This window comes from Thamnophis sirtalis, unplaced genomic scaffold (genome assembly GCF_051295495.1).
Source record: "Thamnophis sirtalis isolate CommonGarterSnake01/CBP01778 unplaced genomic scaffold, rThaSir2_p1.2 scaffold_2, whole genome shotgun sequence".
NCBI lineage: Eukaryota > Metazoa > Chordata > Lepidosauria > Squamata > Natricidae > Thamnophis > Thamnophis sirtalis.
The window spans coordinates 75,657,524-75,672,249 of NW_028261382.1; the positions used below are offsets into that span (position 1 = coordinate 75,657,524).

The 14,726-nt window shown below is 39.0% G+C and overlaps 1 protein-coding gene across 2 annotated transcripts in view; it reads left to right on the plus strand.

Annotated features, from left to right (window-relative positions):
• PEBP4 (phosphatidylethanolamine binding protein 4) overlaps nucleotides 1-14,726 on the plus strand; it is a 293,106-nt gene that overhangs the window by 3,694 nt on the left and 274,686 nt on the right. For both annotated transcript variants that reach the window (XM_087706131.1, XM_087706132.1), the window contains exons 2-3: nucleotides 3,462-3,589; nucleotides 6,451-6,583. In XM_087706131.1, the coding sequence (XP_087562257.1) occupies nucleotides 3,468-3,589; nucleotides 6,451-6,583 (255 nt within the window). In that variant the 5' untranslated portion in view covers nucleotides 3,462-3,467. The remainder of the gene's footprint in view (nucleotides 1-3,461; nucleotides 3,590-6,450; nucleotides 6,584-14,726) is intronic.

Here is a 14,726-nt window from a genome sequence, read left to right on the forward strand (position 1 = left end):
GGCCCTTTGGAACGAGCTCCCCGTGGAGATCCGTACCCTCTCCACCGTCCAAGCCTTCCGCATAGCCTTGAAGAACTGGCTCGCCCGTCAGGCCTGGGGATAGGATAGTTACCCCTCCCGAATGATGAATGTATGTTGCCTACTATTTTATTATATGTCTTCTATCTTGATGTTTGTGTTCCCCCCTTCCCAGTTTTATGTGAGCCGCCCTGAGTCCCCTCAGGGAAAAGGGCGGCCTACAAATTCTAATAAAACTAAAACTAAACTAAACCCTCCATGATGAGGGGGAAATTATGAGGGTGGGGAAGGAGAGGAAAGATGGGTTTGCCGCCATTTTGATCAGAGCAGCAAAATGGCTTCTCTTCAAGGAGGATGGAAAACAAGCCCTCCTTTCTTTCAAGTCCAAATGAAATTATCGCCCAGAAAATGATTCTGAATGAAATGTTTCTCTGGTGAAGAGAGAACAAAACATTCCAGCTTTTGAAATGCTCCTATATTTAACCCTCCAAGGTACACCTTTGGCCTTTTAACTTTGGGTACATGACGTGCCTCAGTGAGTTTTTTGAAGCTTTCCATGGTGGGTGTTGAATTATAAACTGTTGTGTTTGTTGCTGAATGTGTGTGTGTGTGAGAGAGAGAGAGTGGGGGGGAGAGGGGCAGACATGGTCCTAGGAGGCCTTGTTTACTTTATTTAGCCATTTATTTATTACATTTGTATCCAGCCTTTCATTCAGATGGACTCAAATGTAATACCTCTGTTTTCTTACCCCCAACTATGACCTTTTGAGGTGGGTCGGGCTGAGGGGGGGATTAAACAGTAAATGATGAGGGACTTGAACCCCGGTTTCCCTCCACCATTATCGCACCACTGTCTTTCAAAACCGTCGGTGCACAATCCAAAAGAGATGCTGAACGGCAGAGGGATATGGTGGCCATTAATTTCCATCTGCAAAAATGTTGAATAAAATGGGAAAGGGATGGGAATAGAATAGAATAGAATAGAATAGAATAGAATAACAGAGTTGGAAGGGACTTTGGAGGTCTTCTAGTCAACCCCCCTGCTCAGGCAGGAAATCCTACACCACTTCAGACAAATGGTTATCTAATCTCTTCTTAAAAACTTCCAGTGTTGGAGCATTTCTGGAGGCAACATGTTCCACTGGAGGCACAACTTCTGGAGGCAACATGTTCCACTGATTAATTGTTCTGTTATATAATTACTAAGTAACTATGTAATCTTGTGGGAAGATGTGTGGCAAGCAAGTTTAATAAATAAATTAACTTACATTTCCTATAATTGTTCATGGAAGACTGTTCAAAATGGGTTGGGGTTTTTTTTTGGGGGGGGGGTAGTTGTTTGGCAGTGAGGCCCTGGGGAAATTTCCTGATTGAATGGGAATGCGGAGTCTGCTCGTTCCCCCTCATCATTTTGTTATTTTATTTATTTGTTTATTTAATTTTTGCCAATAACTCAAGGTGGCAAACATATCCAGCATACCATCCTTTTTCTATTTTCCTTGCAACAACAACCTTATGAGGTGGGTTGGGCTAAGAGAGAAGTACTGGCCCAAAACTACCCAGCCAACTGTCATGCCAAGACAGGACTTAAACTCATAGTTTCCCGTTTTCTACCCTGGAGCTTTAACCACTAGTTTATACACTAAGTTGAAGGTTTCCTGCCTAAGCAGGAGGTTGGACTAGAAGACCTCCAATGTCCTTTCCAACTCTGTTTATTCTATTCTATACTATTCTATACTAATAATATAGTGTGTGTGTATGTGTGTGTGTGTGTGTGTGTGTGTGTGTAGAAGGAGCAACGGGTGGAAACTAATCAAAGAGAGAAGCAACTTAGAACTGAGGAGAAATTTCCTGACAGAACGGTTAATCAGTGGAACAGAAGTTGCCTCCAGAAGTTGTGAATGCCCCAACACTGGAAGCCTTTAAGAAGATGTTGGATAGCCATTGTCTGAAATGGTATAGGGTTTCCTGCCTAGGCAGGGGGTTGGACTAGAAGACCTCCAAGGTCCCTTCCAAGTCTGCTATTGTATTGCTGTATGTGTTTGTGTGCGTGTATATATTTATGTATATATCTATGTATAAACACACCCAAACCACACTCACAGAGTGTAATAATACACTATATTATTTGTTTGGCTAGTTGGGGATAGTGTAGCGGTTAAGATGAAACCAGGAGGCTGTGAGTTCTAGTCCTGCCCTACCCATAAAAGCTGTTGCTATGGAGAAAAAAACTCCCCCTCTAGCCGGGCAGAGCACCATTCACTGACCTAGGGAGTATCCCTAAGGTGCCAAGCCATGTGGCGCTCTGCCCGTCCCCCAGCTCCCATGGCTTGGCACATTCGGCATACCCCCTAGGTCAGTGCATGGAGCTCTGCTCTGCTGAAGAGGCGGGTTGTGCGAGCGCCTGCTCTGCCCCCAGCTTGCATACCTCCCAGCCTCACCATGCCCTGGGCCAGCTGTCCTTGCAGCCGCCGCCGAGCTCAGAGCAAAACTTCTTCTCCGGCTTCCAAACTCTGGAACTCTGCTTCCGATTCTTCCAGCAGCGGCCGCTCTAGGAGTGTTTTCTATGGCTATGGGCAGGCTGCCAGAAAAAAGGACAGCCGTTATGGGCAGTCACCCATCAACTCCCCCCTCCAGCCAAGCAGAACACCACTCCCCAACCTAGTGGTATCCTGAAGGTGCCAAGCAACGTGAGTGCCTTTCTTCCGCCCCACCCCACCCCGGCTCCTATGGCTTGGCCCCTTCGGGATACCGCTAGGTCGGTGAGTGGTGCTGTGCCTGGCCGGAGGGGGGGTTGTTCAAGGGGCTTATTTGGGGGGGGGCTTATATTTTTGCCCAGCCGAAAAATGTGGCAAGGCTTTAGTTTCAGGACATGTTGTATTTTCGGGGAAACACGGTATATAGGAATGCTGGGCCTGTGAACTATTTATTCTCATTTGTCTACCTCACAGTTATAGGGATGTCTACAAGAAGGGAAGAAGTAAAAAAAAAGTCAAGATGTTAGTCACAACCTTGTCCCTTTTTAACTCTAGGCCTACACGGACAGCTCTTTGCTATCCCGAGTGCATTTTATGGGATTGTTTTATATTTATTGAATTAGGAAGAACAGCTTGAATTCAGTTCCAATTAAGCTATTTTGTCTCCCTCTGATGAGCTCAAATTGAAGGAAACCTAGGCTATAAAAGCATTTAATTTATTCTATTAATAACATGTTACTGAGTAGCCATTAGGCCAGCTCAGAATACAAAACATAAAATACATGTTAATGATTAGAAGGTTTACTGTAAAATTAGCTTTCATGGATCTGATACATTTAAGGCGCTTTGGCAATAGAATTTGCTTAAAGTAATTGCTTAAAAACGATTTGCAAAATTAGAGGCAGGTTTGCAGTACAGTTGTGTCTGGTGGAATCTGTTCACTTTTCACTGTTTTGTTTTTGGCAGGACAAGATGAGGCCTCTGGTTCCCCATTTTGTGGCAGTTTCTTGTCTTTTAATTGTCTTACAAGACAGTGTCAGAATGGAAGAATGCATCTTTAGAAAAATAGACGGGGAGGACAAAATATTTTGTAGGTAAGCTCAGATTCCTTTATAAGTGTAGGCATTTTATACCAATTTTCATTCATCATGGCAATGACAGGATTCAGCCAGTTTGCACTGATTCGGACAAAATGGATGTTAATTTTACATCTGGTTCACCGAACTGGTAATTGCAAGGACTGGCTGGCCCCGCCCACCCCTCCCTTTCCAGGAATCTCCACGTGGCCCATTTTGGATGCCAGGTAAGTGCAGGGCCTGCATGGAGGCTCTGGGAGGGTGAAAAATGGGCCTCCTGGAAGTCTGAAAATGGGCCTGTTTCCAGCCTCCGAAGCCCGGGGGAGGCCATTTTCGCCCTTCTGGAGGCTCAAAGAAAGCCTCTGGAGCCTGAGGAGGGCAACCCCCCCCCCAGTCATGCTGCAGAAGGCCGAGTTGGCCACGCCCTACAGCCATAAAGCAAATATTTTATACATCAGTAATATTTTCTGAATAAGTGTCATCAGTAAATTAACTTCCTAGGGCTAACCACAACTCTTTTGGCAAAATTGTATTAAAATATTTATTCCGTTACATGATCTTAATAGTGTATTTCTGACAGACAAGCATTTATCCAGTGATACTACTGGATAGAAGACATTACATACATTAACTATTTTAAAACTGTGGGGCATACAATTTACAGTTAGCTGGTATATGCCTCTATTTTTTAAAGAATATCAGTCCTATATTTGATTAAGAAATATATAGATGAAGTAGTTTTATGAGCATTCACATTGGTATCTCTGGTTTTGATATGTACTTTCTTTTATCAGTATATTTCAATGAATTGGATCCTGGATCATCCAATGTCTTGTCTCCTTTCTGTATATGTCAAATTCCATGTAGAAAGAGGTTTTTTGCAAAAGCAGTATATCTTTTATTATATTACAACATTTAGGGCTCAGCCTATTTTTAAAAGGCTCTCAAGCAAGGTCAAGCAAAGAAAATGTTTAAAAAGTAGCAATTCAATTAATATTTAAAAAGTAAATAAAAAATAATAAGGTAACAATTTAGCATCACTTAAAACATCAACAATAACCTTTGGCACTTATAAAACTAAACAAACTAAACTAAGGACCAAACCCAAACTGAAATATTTATTGGTCTGCTTACAAAATGCTGGCAAAGTCAGTGTATTTTTGAGCTTCTGTCTCCCATCTTTCCTCATATCAGAAATAACACTGCAACTATTTAAAAATAATAATTGTAAATTGTCCTTTGAGGAATTGGAAGTGGGGTAGACATAGTAGGACAGAAGATAGTTGACAGTAGTAGATAGTAAGGCTATCTGGAAACTTTCAAATTGTTTTTGTTTATTTCAGAGGGGAACAATATGTTTCTGAATTCTACTCCCAAATTGGTCTGAATGTTCTAAAAAGTACTTGCTCACCCCAACTGGCAACAGCTTTCAAAAATGTGTTACATTTCCCTTTTATTTTATTCCATCTCATCCCGCACTTCTTGAATAAGTACTTTAGCTTTTCATTCTACTCCACTCTAAATCAGGGGTCACCAACCTTTCGGACCGCAGGGAGCACTAAATTCATAATTTTAAATCCCATGGACCACTAATATGAATCCCTCTCGCTGATGGGATGGGGTCCTTTAGGCACTTAGCTTGGCCACCTGTTAGAAGCACCCAGGGTCAACCCTAGGTTTGTTATCCATTGCAGCTAGGAATCTTAAATACCGCCAAGAATGAATGTTTGTCTTGTAGCCAGCCCAAGTGCTAGATTGGCCCCCTGCACCACTCACTGAAGCACCTGGACTCCCAGGGAGGGAGAGAGGGAAGGGCTGGAGCCTAACTAAGTGCCTGAAGGACCCCATCCCATCAGCGAGCGGGAGTTATTGCTTTGGCAGGCTGTATCCAGCCCAGGGGCCATAGTTTGAGGATCCCTGATATAGTGCAATATAAAAAATGCAAAAATGCAAAAGATTTTTCTACCAAAATTTTCTCATGGACCGCTGCTCTAAATGGTAGGAAGCCCTGTGGTTAGATTTAGAGGATTATTTTAGGTTGTTTCCATCATCCTAACACAAGCTTCAGCGATATGACTGCATCTGATTTTGGCTGTACATCAGGCAATATTCAATATCCACTCAGAATTATTTCTCATATAAAGCATGTCATTGAACCAAAGTGGCCAATTATTCACAAAAGGGCCTTAAAAGCTTCTTCTGTATTAATGATTATTATTTACTGTAAATCACTGAGTCTTTCAGAAAACGTTTGTGATGACTGCTGCAATCAATTTTCAACAGTTTACAATAATCCATTAAAAAAGCAATAAAGCATCAATAAAAAGCAATAAAACATCCATGGCAGAACTAGCAAAATAAAAACCAACTAATCCCAATCGTACTAATTGGTAATAAGTGGCATCAATTCTTGCCCCAAATAGTTTTCTGAAATAACTTACATTTTAATAATGTATGGAAACCCTACACTGTTTAAACAAAAACAAAGATAAATATAAATATGTTCTTTCTTTCTTTCTTTCTTTCTTTCTTTCTTTCTTTCTTTCTTTCTTTCTTTCTTTCTTTCTTTCTTTCTCTTCTTCTTCTTCTTCTTCTTCTTCTTCTTCTTCTTCTTCTTCTTCTTCTTCTTCTTCTTCTTCTTCTTCTTCTTCTTCTTCTTCTTCTTCTATTCTTTCCTAAAAATACACCTTCCTAATATCCCACTCTATCCCCAAGAACATTATTTTTATTCTTGTGTATAGAGGATGGAGTTTTTTTGTTTTTAGATATAAATACAGAACTCATCTATCCTTTAAAAAAGTCTTAAGGTTCCAAAAATTATAATATTTTTGCTGCAAGACATTAACTAGAAATTGACTTTTATGGTTGGTTTCTGACAGAGGGGGTCTAGAAGTTTTCTATCCAGAATTGGGAGATGTTGGCTGTTCATACATTCCAAAGTGCAATGACTATCGTAAACGGATCAGCAAAGAATGGATCAGACCTGAAGTTAGATATCAGCAGGCAGATATGGTAAGAACTTAATTCTTGTGCGTCATTTTATGCAGGCATTTCTGAGAGCAATTAGATGTTTTGATTCATTTTCTTACATTGCTCTTTTTTTTTTCTTAACAGTGCCTAAAATCATATTTGCAAAAAATGTATGCTTTAGGATGTTCCTCTATGGCAGGGATTCAAACTCAAGGCCCGGGGAGCCAGATCTGGCCCGTAGGGTGCTTAGATCTGGCCCGTGGGCCACTTTGTATACAGTGAAGGACCAGCCCTCGATGCCTCTGCCAGTGAAAGTAGAGCCCAGGCAGGCCGCGCATGACCTCCCCGACAAAGGTGGGTTGCTCCCGGTTCAGCCAAGATCGGGCGAACCAGTAGTGGCGGCAGCAGGAGACTCCGCCCACCCACCTGGACGCTTCTGCGCATGCGCAGAAATGTGTGACTGCATGCACGCGCAAGCTAACCAGTAGTAGAAAAAAATGGAAACCCACCACTGCTCCCCGAGCTCCATTTTCACTGGCAGAGGGCTGCAGGAGGCTGTCACAGTCAAAAACGGAGCCTTGATGAGTGACATCAATGAGCCCCCCTGGCCACGCCCAACACCACATCCCCTAGGTCAAACACAATACTGATGCGGCCCTCAATGAAATCAAGTTTGATACCCCTGCTCAATAGCATGCATGCACACACAAATAAACCCCTACATGTGCCATTGTGTGATGGTTAGTGGGATCTAGTGGGGGAAAAAATCAGAACAGATTTGTAGAGAGTAAAGTTAGCCTTAGCCATGAAGTCAATGTGTCAACAGCCAATATGTCTTCCCCACTCCCTTTGTCTCTGAATAGTGTAGCCAGCATATAATTTCCCTACCTATTACATTGTTAAAACATCAAATAAGCTGCTTGAATTTTGTGCCTAAGCAGAAATTTTATATGTGTTGCATATGGGTTATAAAAGGATAAACAGAATAACAATGAAGACTTAATAACTGCAAAGGACTGTTCTTTGCTATGGAATTTGATTTGTAGAAATGCTTTAAAGCTTTTATATTAGCAATTATGTACTTATAGAAGCTGTATAACAATCAACTTTCATTCATTTATTTACTGCATTGCATTATAAAAAGCATTATATAATATAACTATGTTGTATGATAACAGCATGAACCCAGAATAAAGTGGACTCAGTCCGTGGCATAGATGATAGTTTTTGTAGGAATCATTAGCTGTTTCCAGTAATACTGGCAGCTTTCAAATAAACACCAATGTTAATGCATTGGATTATAGAGTATGAAAACCGGCTCATCATCCCGTGGAATTGGATTATTGACCTCTTAGCCCAATACTTCCATCATTCGTAGAAGTGAAACACACACTCCCTCTCAGGATTTACAATGACTTAATCTAGGGAAGATAAAATACATTCAATATCAAGTCAGATTCATCTTTGGTGGATGTCAAATGTGGTAGAACTAAAGGTCAGCAAAAAGAATGGAAAACGAGGGAATACATATTTACATGTGTTAACTGCAGCTAGAATTGTGTTTGCACAACAATGGAAAAATGAAGAGATCCCTACCGATGAAAATGTTATTAAAAAAATATTAGAATGTGTAGAAATGGATAGATTAACACTTAAAATTAAGAAGGAAGAAACTGAATATTTTTTAACATGGGATTTGTTTTATCAATGGCTAACTAGCAGAAACAGAAGTTAGAAACTTAAAAACATCAGGAAATGGTTAACTAAATGGAAGATTTATTAAAATGGATAAATATTATTATGTGATGTGATGTGATTACTGTGATTAATGTTTATCATTAATGTTATGAATATTATTGCTATTATTATTATTAATACTATTTCTCAAAAACAATTGTACTCAGACAGCACACCGTTCAAATAGATATTGAATTTTTATGTTTAATATTTACAAAAATAAATAAATAAGATATCAGACTTGGAAGCCATATTTTGCATTGGACCTTCAGGCCCCTCCACATTTTCCCACATTTTCTACTGTGGGAAAATGTGAGGGGCCTGAAGGCCCAATGTAAAATATGGCTTCCAGATCTAACATAAGAATTAGGAAAACAATTCTTGAAGAATCATGTTTCATGCTGGAGAGATGCAGGAAACACGGCTTTGAGACTCAGGCAGTTGCTAAGACCTCTTATTAGCCACTTCCAGTCTGGTGAAATAATACAGTTTAAGATTAGTTATCTTGATCACTGGTGTGAACCCTGTGATGCAATGATGCTTAACATTCAACATAGCTAAATAACTAAATCAGTGAAACAAATAGCAGTGATTATATTATCAGTCATAACGTAATAGATTTGTATATAAAAAGAAGAATGGACTGAGATTGAGAAGAAGGTTGACCTCCATCAGAACATGTCAATTAAAATGAAATGAAATAAACATAGGATGTATCAAACCAAACACAGTAACTCTTGATAGTAATATTGATGTTCCTTATAAAAACATAAGATGACTCTTACAAACAAGGTTGGAAAAAGGATGTTTTTGGGGAGATTTTTAAAGCAATAGACTTTTAAAAAAAAAATGCCTCAGAAGCAGAACTTACAAAATCTCTGCATGAGTGTTGAAATCTTGAGCAGTTTACTGCTTGCCTATCCTATAGCAATAGTACTTAGACTTATATACTGCTCCATAGTGCTTTACAGCACCCCCTGAGTGGTTTACAATGTCAGCATTATTTACATATGCCCCCAACAATCTGGGTCCTCATTTTATCTACTTCAGAAGGATGGAAGACTGAGTCAACCTTGAGCCTGGTGAGATTTGAACTGCCGAACTGCAGCTAGCAGTCAGCTGAAGTAGCCTGCAGTACTGCACTCTAACCTCTGTACCACCTCAGCTCTATAATTTATCTTATGCTTGAATTACATCTATGAGTGGGGCATTAGCCCTTTTTCCTTGTCCTTTTTCAGTTTTACCTTTTTCTTTTGCAGAGATATATGCCCTTTTATGTTATAGGGCTTCAGGATTTGTTGGTTGGTTTGTGTGTCAGGTTTCCTGATTGTACAATATTTGGAGTATTTACAATACAATAAATATACAATATTTACCTAGAGTTCACAGAGATGGCCTTGTTTGATGTCTATAACCTAATTCCATAGTTACAAAAGCAGCATAAAATAGATAGTGTTAAGGTGTGTGCTTGGCTCTGGATGACTTGGTATGCAGGAAATTAGATGGAATGAGAAGTAATCAACATACAAGCATTTTATTCTTGTAAGACATTTTTTTAATAAATTTTTTATTTTCAGACAAACACACAGAACACATATAACATAAAAGCCTCTTCAATTACACATAGTGTGTCAATTGGTTACAAAGTCTTTCTGTGTCCTTTCCGTAGTCCACACTTGAATTTTGTCAAAATTCACATATTGACAATCAAAATATCTTTGTATACATTTTTATTATGCTTCCTCCTATTCTAAGTCATTCGATCATTTCAGCATTGATAACATTCTCTAATAGTTTCCAATTCCATGTTTTTCCCATTATTAGTATAATCAATCTAATATACATGTATACATTGTTATAATTATTAAACATCCATTAAGTCCAGCTATTATTACATCCTTTCAACATAAGGCATATTAAATTTGAAGTAAATTTATATTATAACATTTTATTACATTATCCTAAAATCATCCAATGATATTACATCTTTATAATCTATTCTATATAAAATTGTTTAACTTTTGTAAAAAGGCTTTTCAACATCATCTCCATGATCCTCACTTACAGTTTGTATAAGATTTCATATTATCAATCTAGTATATATAAATGCTTTGTTATCATTATTAATCATTTATTTGATTATAGCTATTATTACGTTGTACATTGCACTCAAAATTTAACTATATTTAACTAAATTTATTGTGACATCATTCTATTATTTTAGCATTGATAACATTCTCTAATAATTTTCAATTCCATGTTTCCCCTCATTATTAGTATCATCAATCTACTTATATACAAATTGATATAATTATTAAACATCCATTAAGCCTAGCTATTATTACATCCTTTCAACATAAAGCATATTAAATTTAAAGTAAATTTATATTATAACATTTTATTACATTATCCTGAAATCATTCAATGATATTACATCTTTAAATTCTATTCTATATAACATTGTTTAACTTTTGTAAAAAGGCTTTTCAACATCATCTCCATGATTCTCACTTACAGTTTGTATAAGATTTCATATTATCAATCTAGTATATATAAATGCTTTGTTATCATTATTAATCATTTATTTGACTATAGCTGTTATTAGGTTGTACATAGTACTCGAAATTTAACTAATTGTGACATTTCATTTCATCATCCTGTATCCTTCCAGAGATAGTGTAGTCCAATATCTTTTGTAAAGTCTGTATTCTAAATGTTTTCTTGATAAGTCTTATGTGGACTTCTCTTAAGAACTTGTTGTTCATTGCATATCTTATAAGAATTCGAAACCCTTTATCTGCTTTTTTAAATCAGCTTCACTTTTGTTATCATTAGTGCTTTTGCCAAGATTACTCTCATTATTTCTGTCAAATTTTCTCTCCTTTCTTCCTCTATTTTCTGACATCCAAAATGAAGATCCGGTTCATCAATTTCTCCTTTCCATATTTCACACTTGACATTTCCCTCCACTCTCAGTTTGCTGTCAGTGTCAACAATTTTCTTATCACTTTTATATGTCTCTTGTTATTTTTTCAGCTCTGTCCCCAAACTTCATCGCTGTCCCCGTACTTTCTGTATTTTGATCTATAATTTCAAGTCTGTTTTCAGTTCTCTCTGTAATTATTAATTTTTTTTGAATTTCTAAGAAAATTCTTTGCAAAGTTAATGCCTTTTCTTCTTCACGTTGTGCCATTTTCCAGGTTATAAACACTGCCAAAACATCTGAGACTTTTTAGGTCAAACAAATTCAGTGGAATTTTTCAAATCAAAGCTTTCTCTTTCCTTCAAAGGAACACCTGTATCAACAAAACGTTTTCACTGAGCCTTTCAGTAAACAAAGCTTATAGCTTTATCAGATTTTCCAAGCCTCTAGCCACTAGATGGCAGTGTTACCTCTTTTCCATCTGTTTCTGCCTCTCTGTCTGAGAGAGAAAAAGAAAAAAAGTGTAAAAATTATGTTCCGTCCTAGCCTTATGAGAGAAGAAGCTTTTAATCCACAAATACAAAAAATGGAGAAAGTATAGAGGAAGAAGGAAAAAAAGAGACCAGTCCAGTTTAAAAGTGAGAGGCATTTGTAAAGAGTCCATCCATAGAAAACAAAGTTAAGGTAGAAAAGATAACACGATCATTTTAGACCAGAGTTAATTTGCCACTTATTTTCTTCTGTCTTCAATTTTATTTTAAATTCCAATTCTTTTGGGTTTTTCCTTCTATAATAATAAAAAAAATTCTCACCAATTCAACACACTCCTGTACTGCTTCTGTTTCAGAGGCTTGTCCCAACCTTCAGCAGCCATTTTGGCTACTTTGCTTGTAGCTGGCAAAAAAAGCTTTCTCCTGGATCAATCAGGGGCTTTGCGATGCCCCTGAGATCAGCAGGACATGCTCTTCTCTATCACTGTTCCTTCAGAAGAGTTTAGGTGCAAAAGGACCGTCCAGAAACAAGAGATATCGACAGCAATCCTGGAGACCCAAGATTGCATGTTGTGTCGTTGCGACGTCAAGCCCCGCCCATCCCCTTGTAAGACTTTTATGGCCCATCCATTATCAATGATTTCTGTAAGAGAAGTGAGTATCTATGTTTAGGCGCATAGTGTGGAGAGAGAGGCAGTTAAATTTTTATCTAAGGAAGTATAGAGAATGTCAGCAGATTAACTGATTTGTCTTCCACCCTATGGCACGGTGGTTGTTTTATGCTTCTTTGCATTCATTCATTCATTCATTCATTCATTTCTCTTGTTAAGACATATGACTTGGCATTATGTTAAATTTGACTGAGAAGGCTTCTCTCTTACAAAACGTAGGATGAGGTAGATAGGGATCACACTCTGTAATATATCTCTTCTATTCTTTGGCCTTTCCACTCTTCCCTAAATGTTTACAAATGCATGATGATAGTAATTATTTATTACTTATTTTATTTAGTTTTCAAACATGTACAAGACAACAGGTATAAGTATAAACATGGACATGGACACAGGAAATGGGTACAAATAAATGGGGACAGTAGGACAGAAATGGTAGGCACACTGGTGCGCTTATGCACGCCCCCTTTATGGACCTCTTAGGAATGGGATGAGGTCCAAGGTAGACAGTTTAAGGTTGGAGCTCTAGGGGTTAGATAGAGGCTGTAACAATGGAGTCAGGTAGGGCATTCCAGGCATTGACCACTCTGTTGCTGAAGTCGTATTTTCTGCAATCGAATTTGGAGCAGTTTACCTTGAGTTTGTATCTATTGTTTGCCTGTGTATTATTGAGGTTGAAGCTGAAGGAGTCATTGACAGGTAGGACGTTGTAGCAGACAATTTTGTGTACTATGCTTAGATCAGACTGTAGGCGGCGTAGTTCCTGGTTGTCCAAGGCCCCAATTTCGAGCCTGGTAACTACCTGGTTAATGTTGCTATCCACAAGTCAGAAGCTGCTTTCTAGTATTCAGATAATACTATATTTCTTAGAATATGTGTGTATCAATCATGTAAAATCTTAGCTCCACCCTATGCAGACTCTGCAGTCTCAGGACCTCACGTTCAACTGTCAGAAATTTTGAGACATCCTAAAAGCAGACAGTAGCAAAAATGGTTGTAATCTTACCATTACAGCTTATTACTGTTCCATTACATCAAATTTTATCTCTTCAGGGTAAGACAGCAGGTATGGAATGACTGCCTCTGAATGTGACCCATCCAACACTGGTTTATATTGCATTTTTCTTCATAGACTGTTTCAAGCAGTCTTGAGCAAAATTTTCTCTGCTTGTGGTCATTACCAAGCCCAGTCAACCTGAAGAAAGCCTTCTTTCCTAACCACAAAATGTGCCCACAGAGAGCAGATGTACAGTCACAATATAAAGGGTAATGGTCTCCTGCAGTGTGAGCAAAACATATTTGATGTAGCCTGCCAGCGCCTAGTGGAGCTGGCAGCAGATTCGGACAGTGAGGAGGTTGGGGAGGAACATGGGCCAGTCCTGGAGTCTGGGGAAGGCTCTGATGAGGGCTCTGCATTGGAGGCAGAGAGGGAGCCAGAGCCATAGGCCAGTTATCAGCTGGATGATAAATGGCCCCTCCCAGAGGGAATAAAAGAGGAGCGAAAAGGGAGTGGAGTTTGCAGGAGAGAATTAGTTCACTTCATCGGTTCGTGACTCTCTGAGACTCCTTGCCAAGTTCTGCAGATCTCGCCCTGCAGCTCTCCAAGCCAGATAAGGTCTGTGATGTAAATCCTCCCTTGAAAGACTTTGCCGGCTGTGAATGATCAGAATTCACAGTCAATTAATAAAAGGGTTTTTTGCCGGGACAAGGAGTTTGCTTCATGTTCTTGGAAAGCCTCAGTCAGAACAATATTAATCTAAGAGCTGCTTTAGCTTGGAAAACCTTGAAACCCATCCTTTCAGGCAACAGTTCAGGAAACGGACCACCAGTTGGTGACCACTGCTGTATTGGACAGAAAAGGATGTTGATGGGACAGACTATTCACTAATCTAGGCATAGGATGACAAAATGCTGCCCCATGGATGGGACTGTAGATGTAGATTGAAAGGATATACTGTAGCTTGTTACATGGGTCCAGGGGTGGAATTCACTTACCGTATTTTTCAGAGTATAAGACACACTGGAGTATAAGACGCACCAAAGTTTTGAAGAGGGAAATAAAAAGAAATGTTTGCACTCTACAGGCCCATTTTTTTTTCAAAAATGGGGCATGAATAGCCTTTAGGAGGCTTGTAGAGTGCTCCTGGGGGGGGGTGGCTGCCCTCAAAACACGTTATTTTTCGCAAAAACGGGCCAGTTTTATTTTAAAAGGGCATGAATAGCATTTAGGAGCCTTGCAGAGTGCTCCTGGGGATGGAGGCAAAATAAGCAAAAAATTTCTGCCCTCCCTAGCCTCCAGGAGCACTCTACGAGGTTCCTAAAAGTTATGCACGGCCATTTTGGTGACGGGGGCAGGGTTTCTG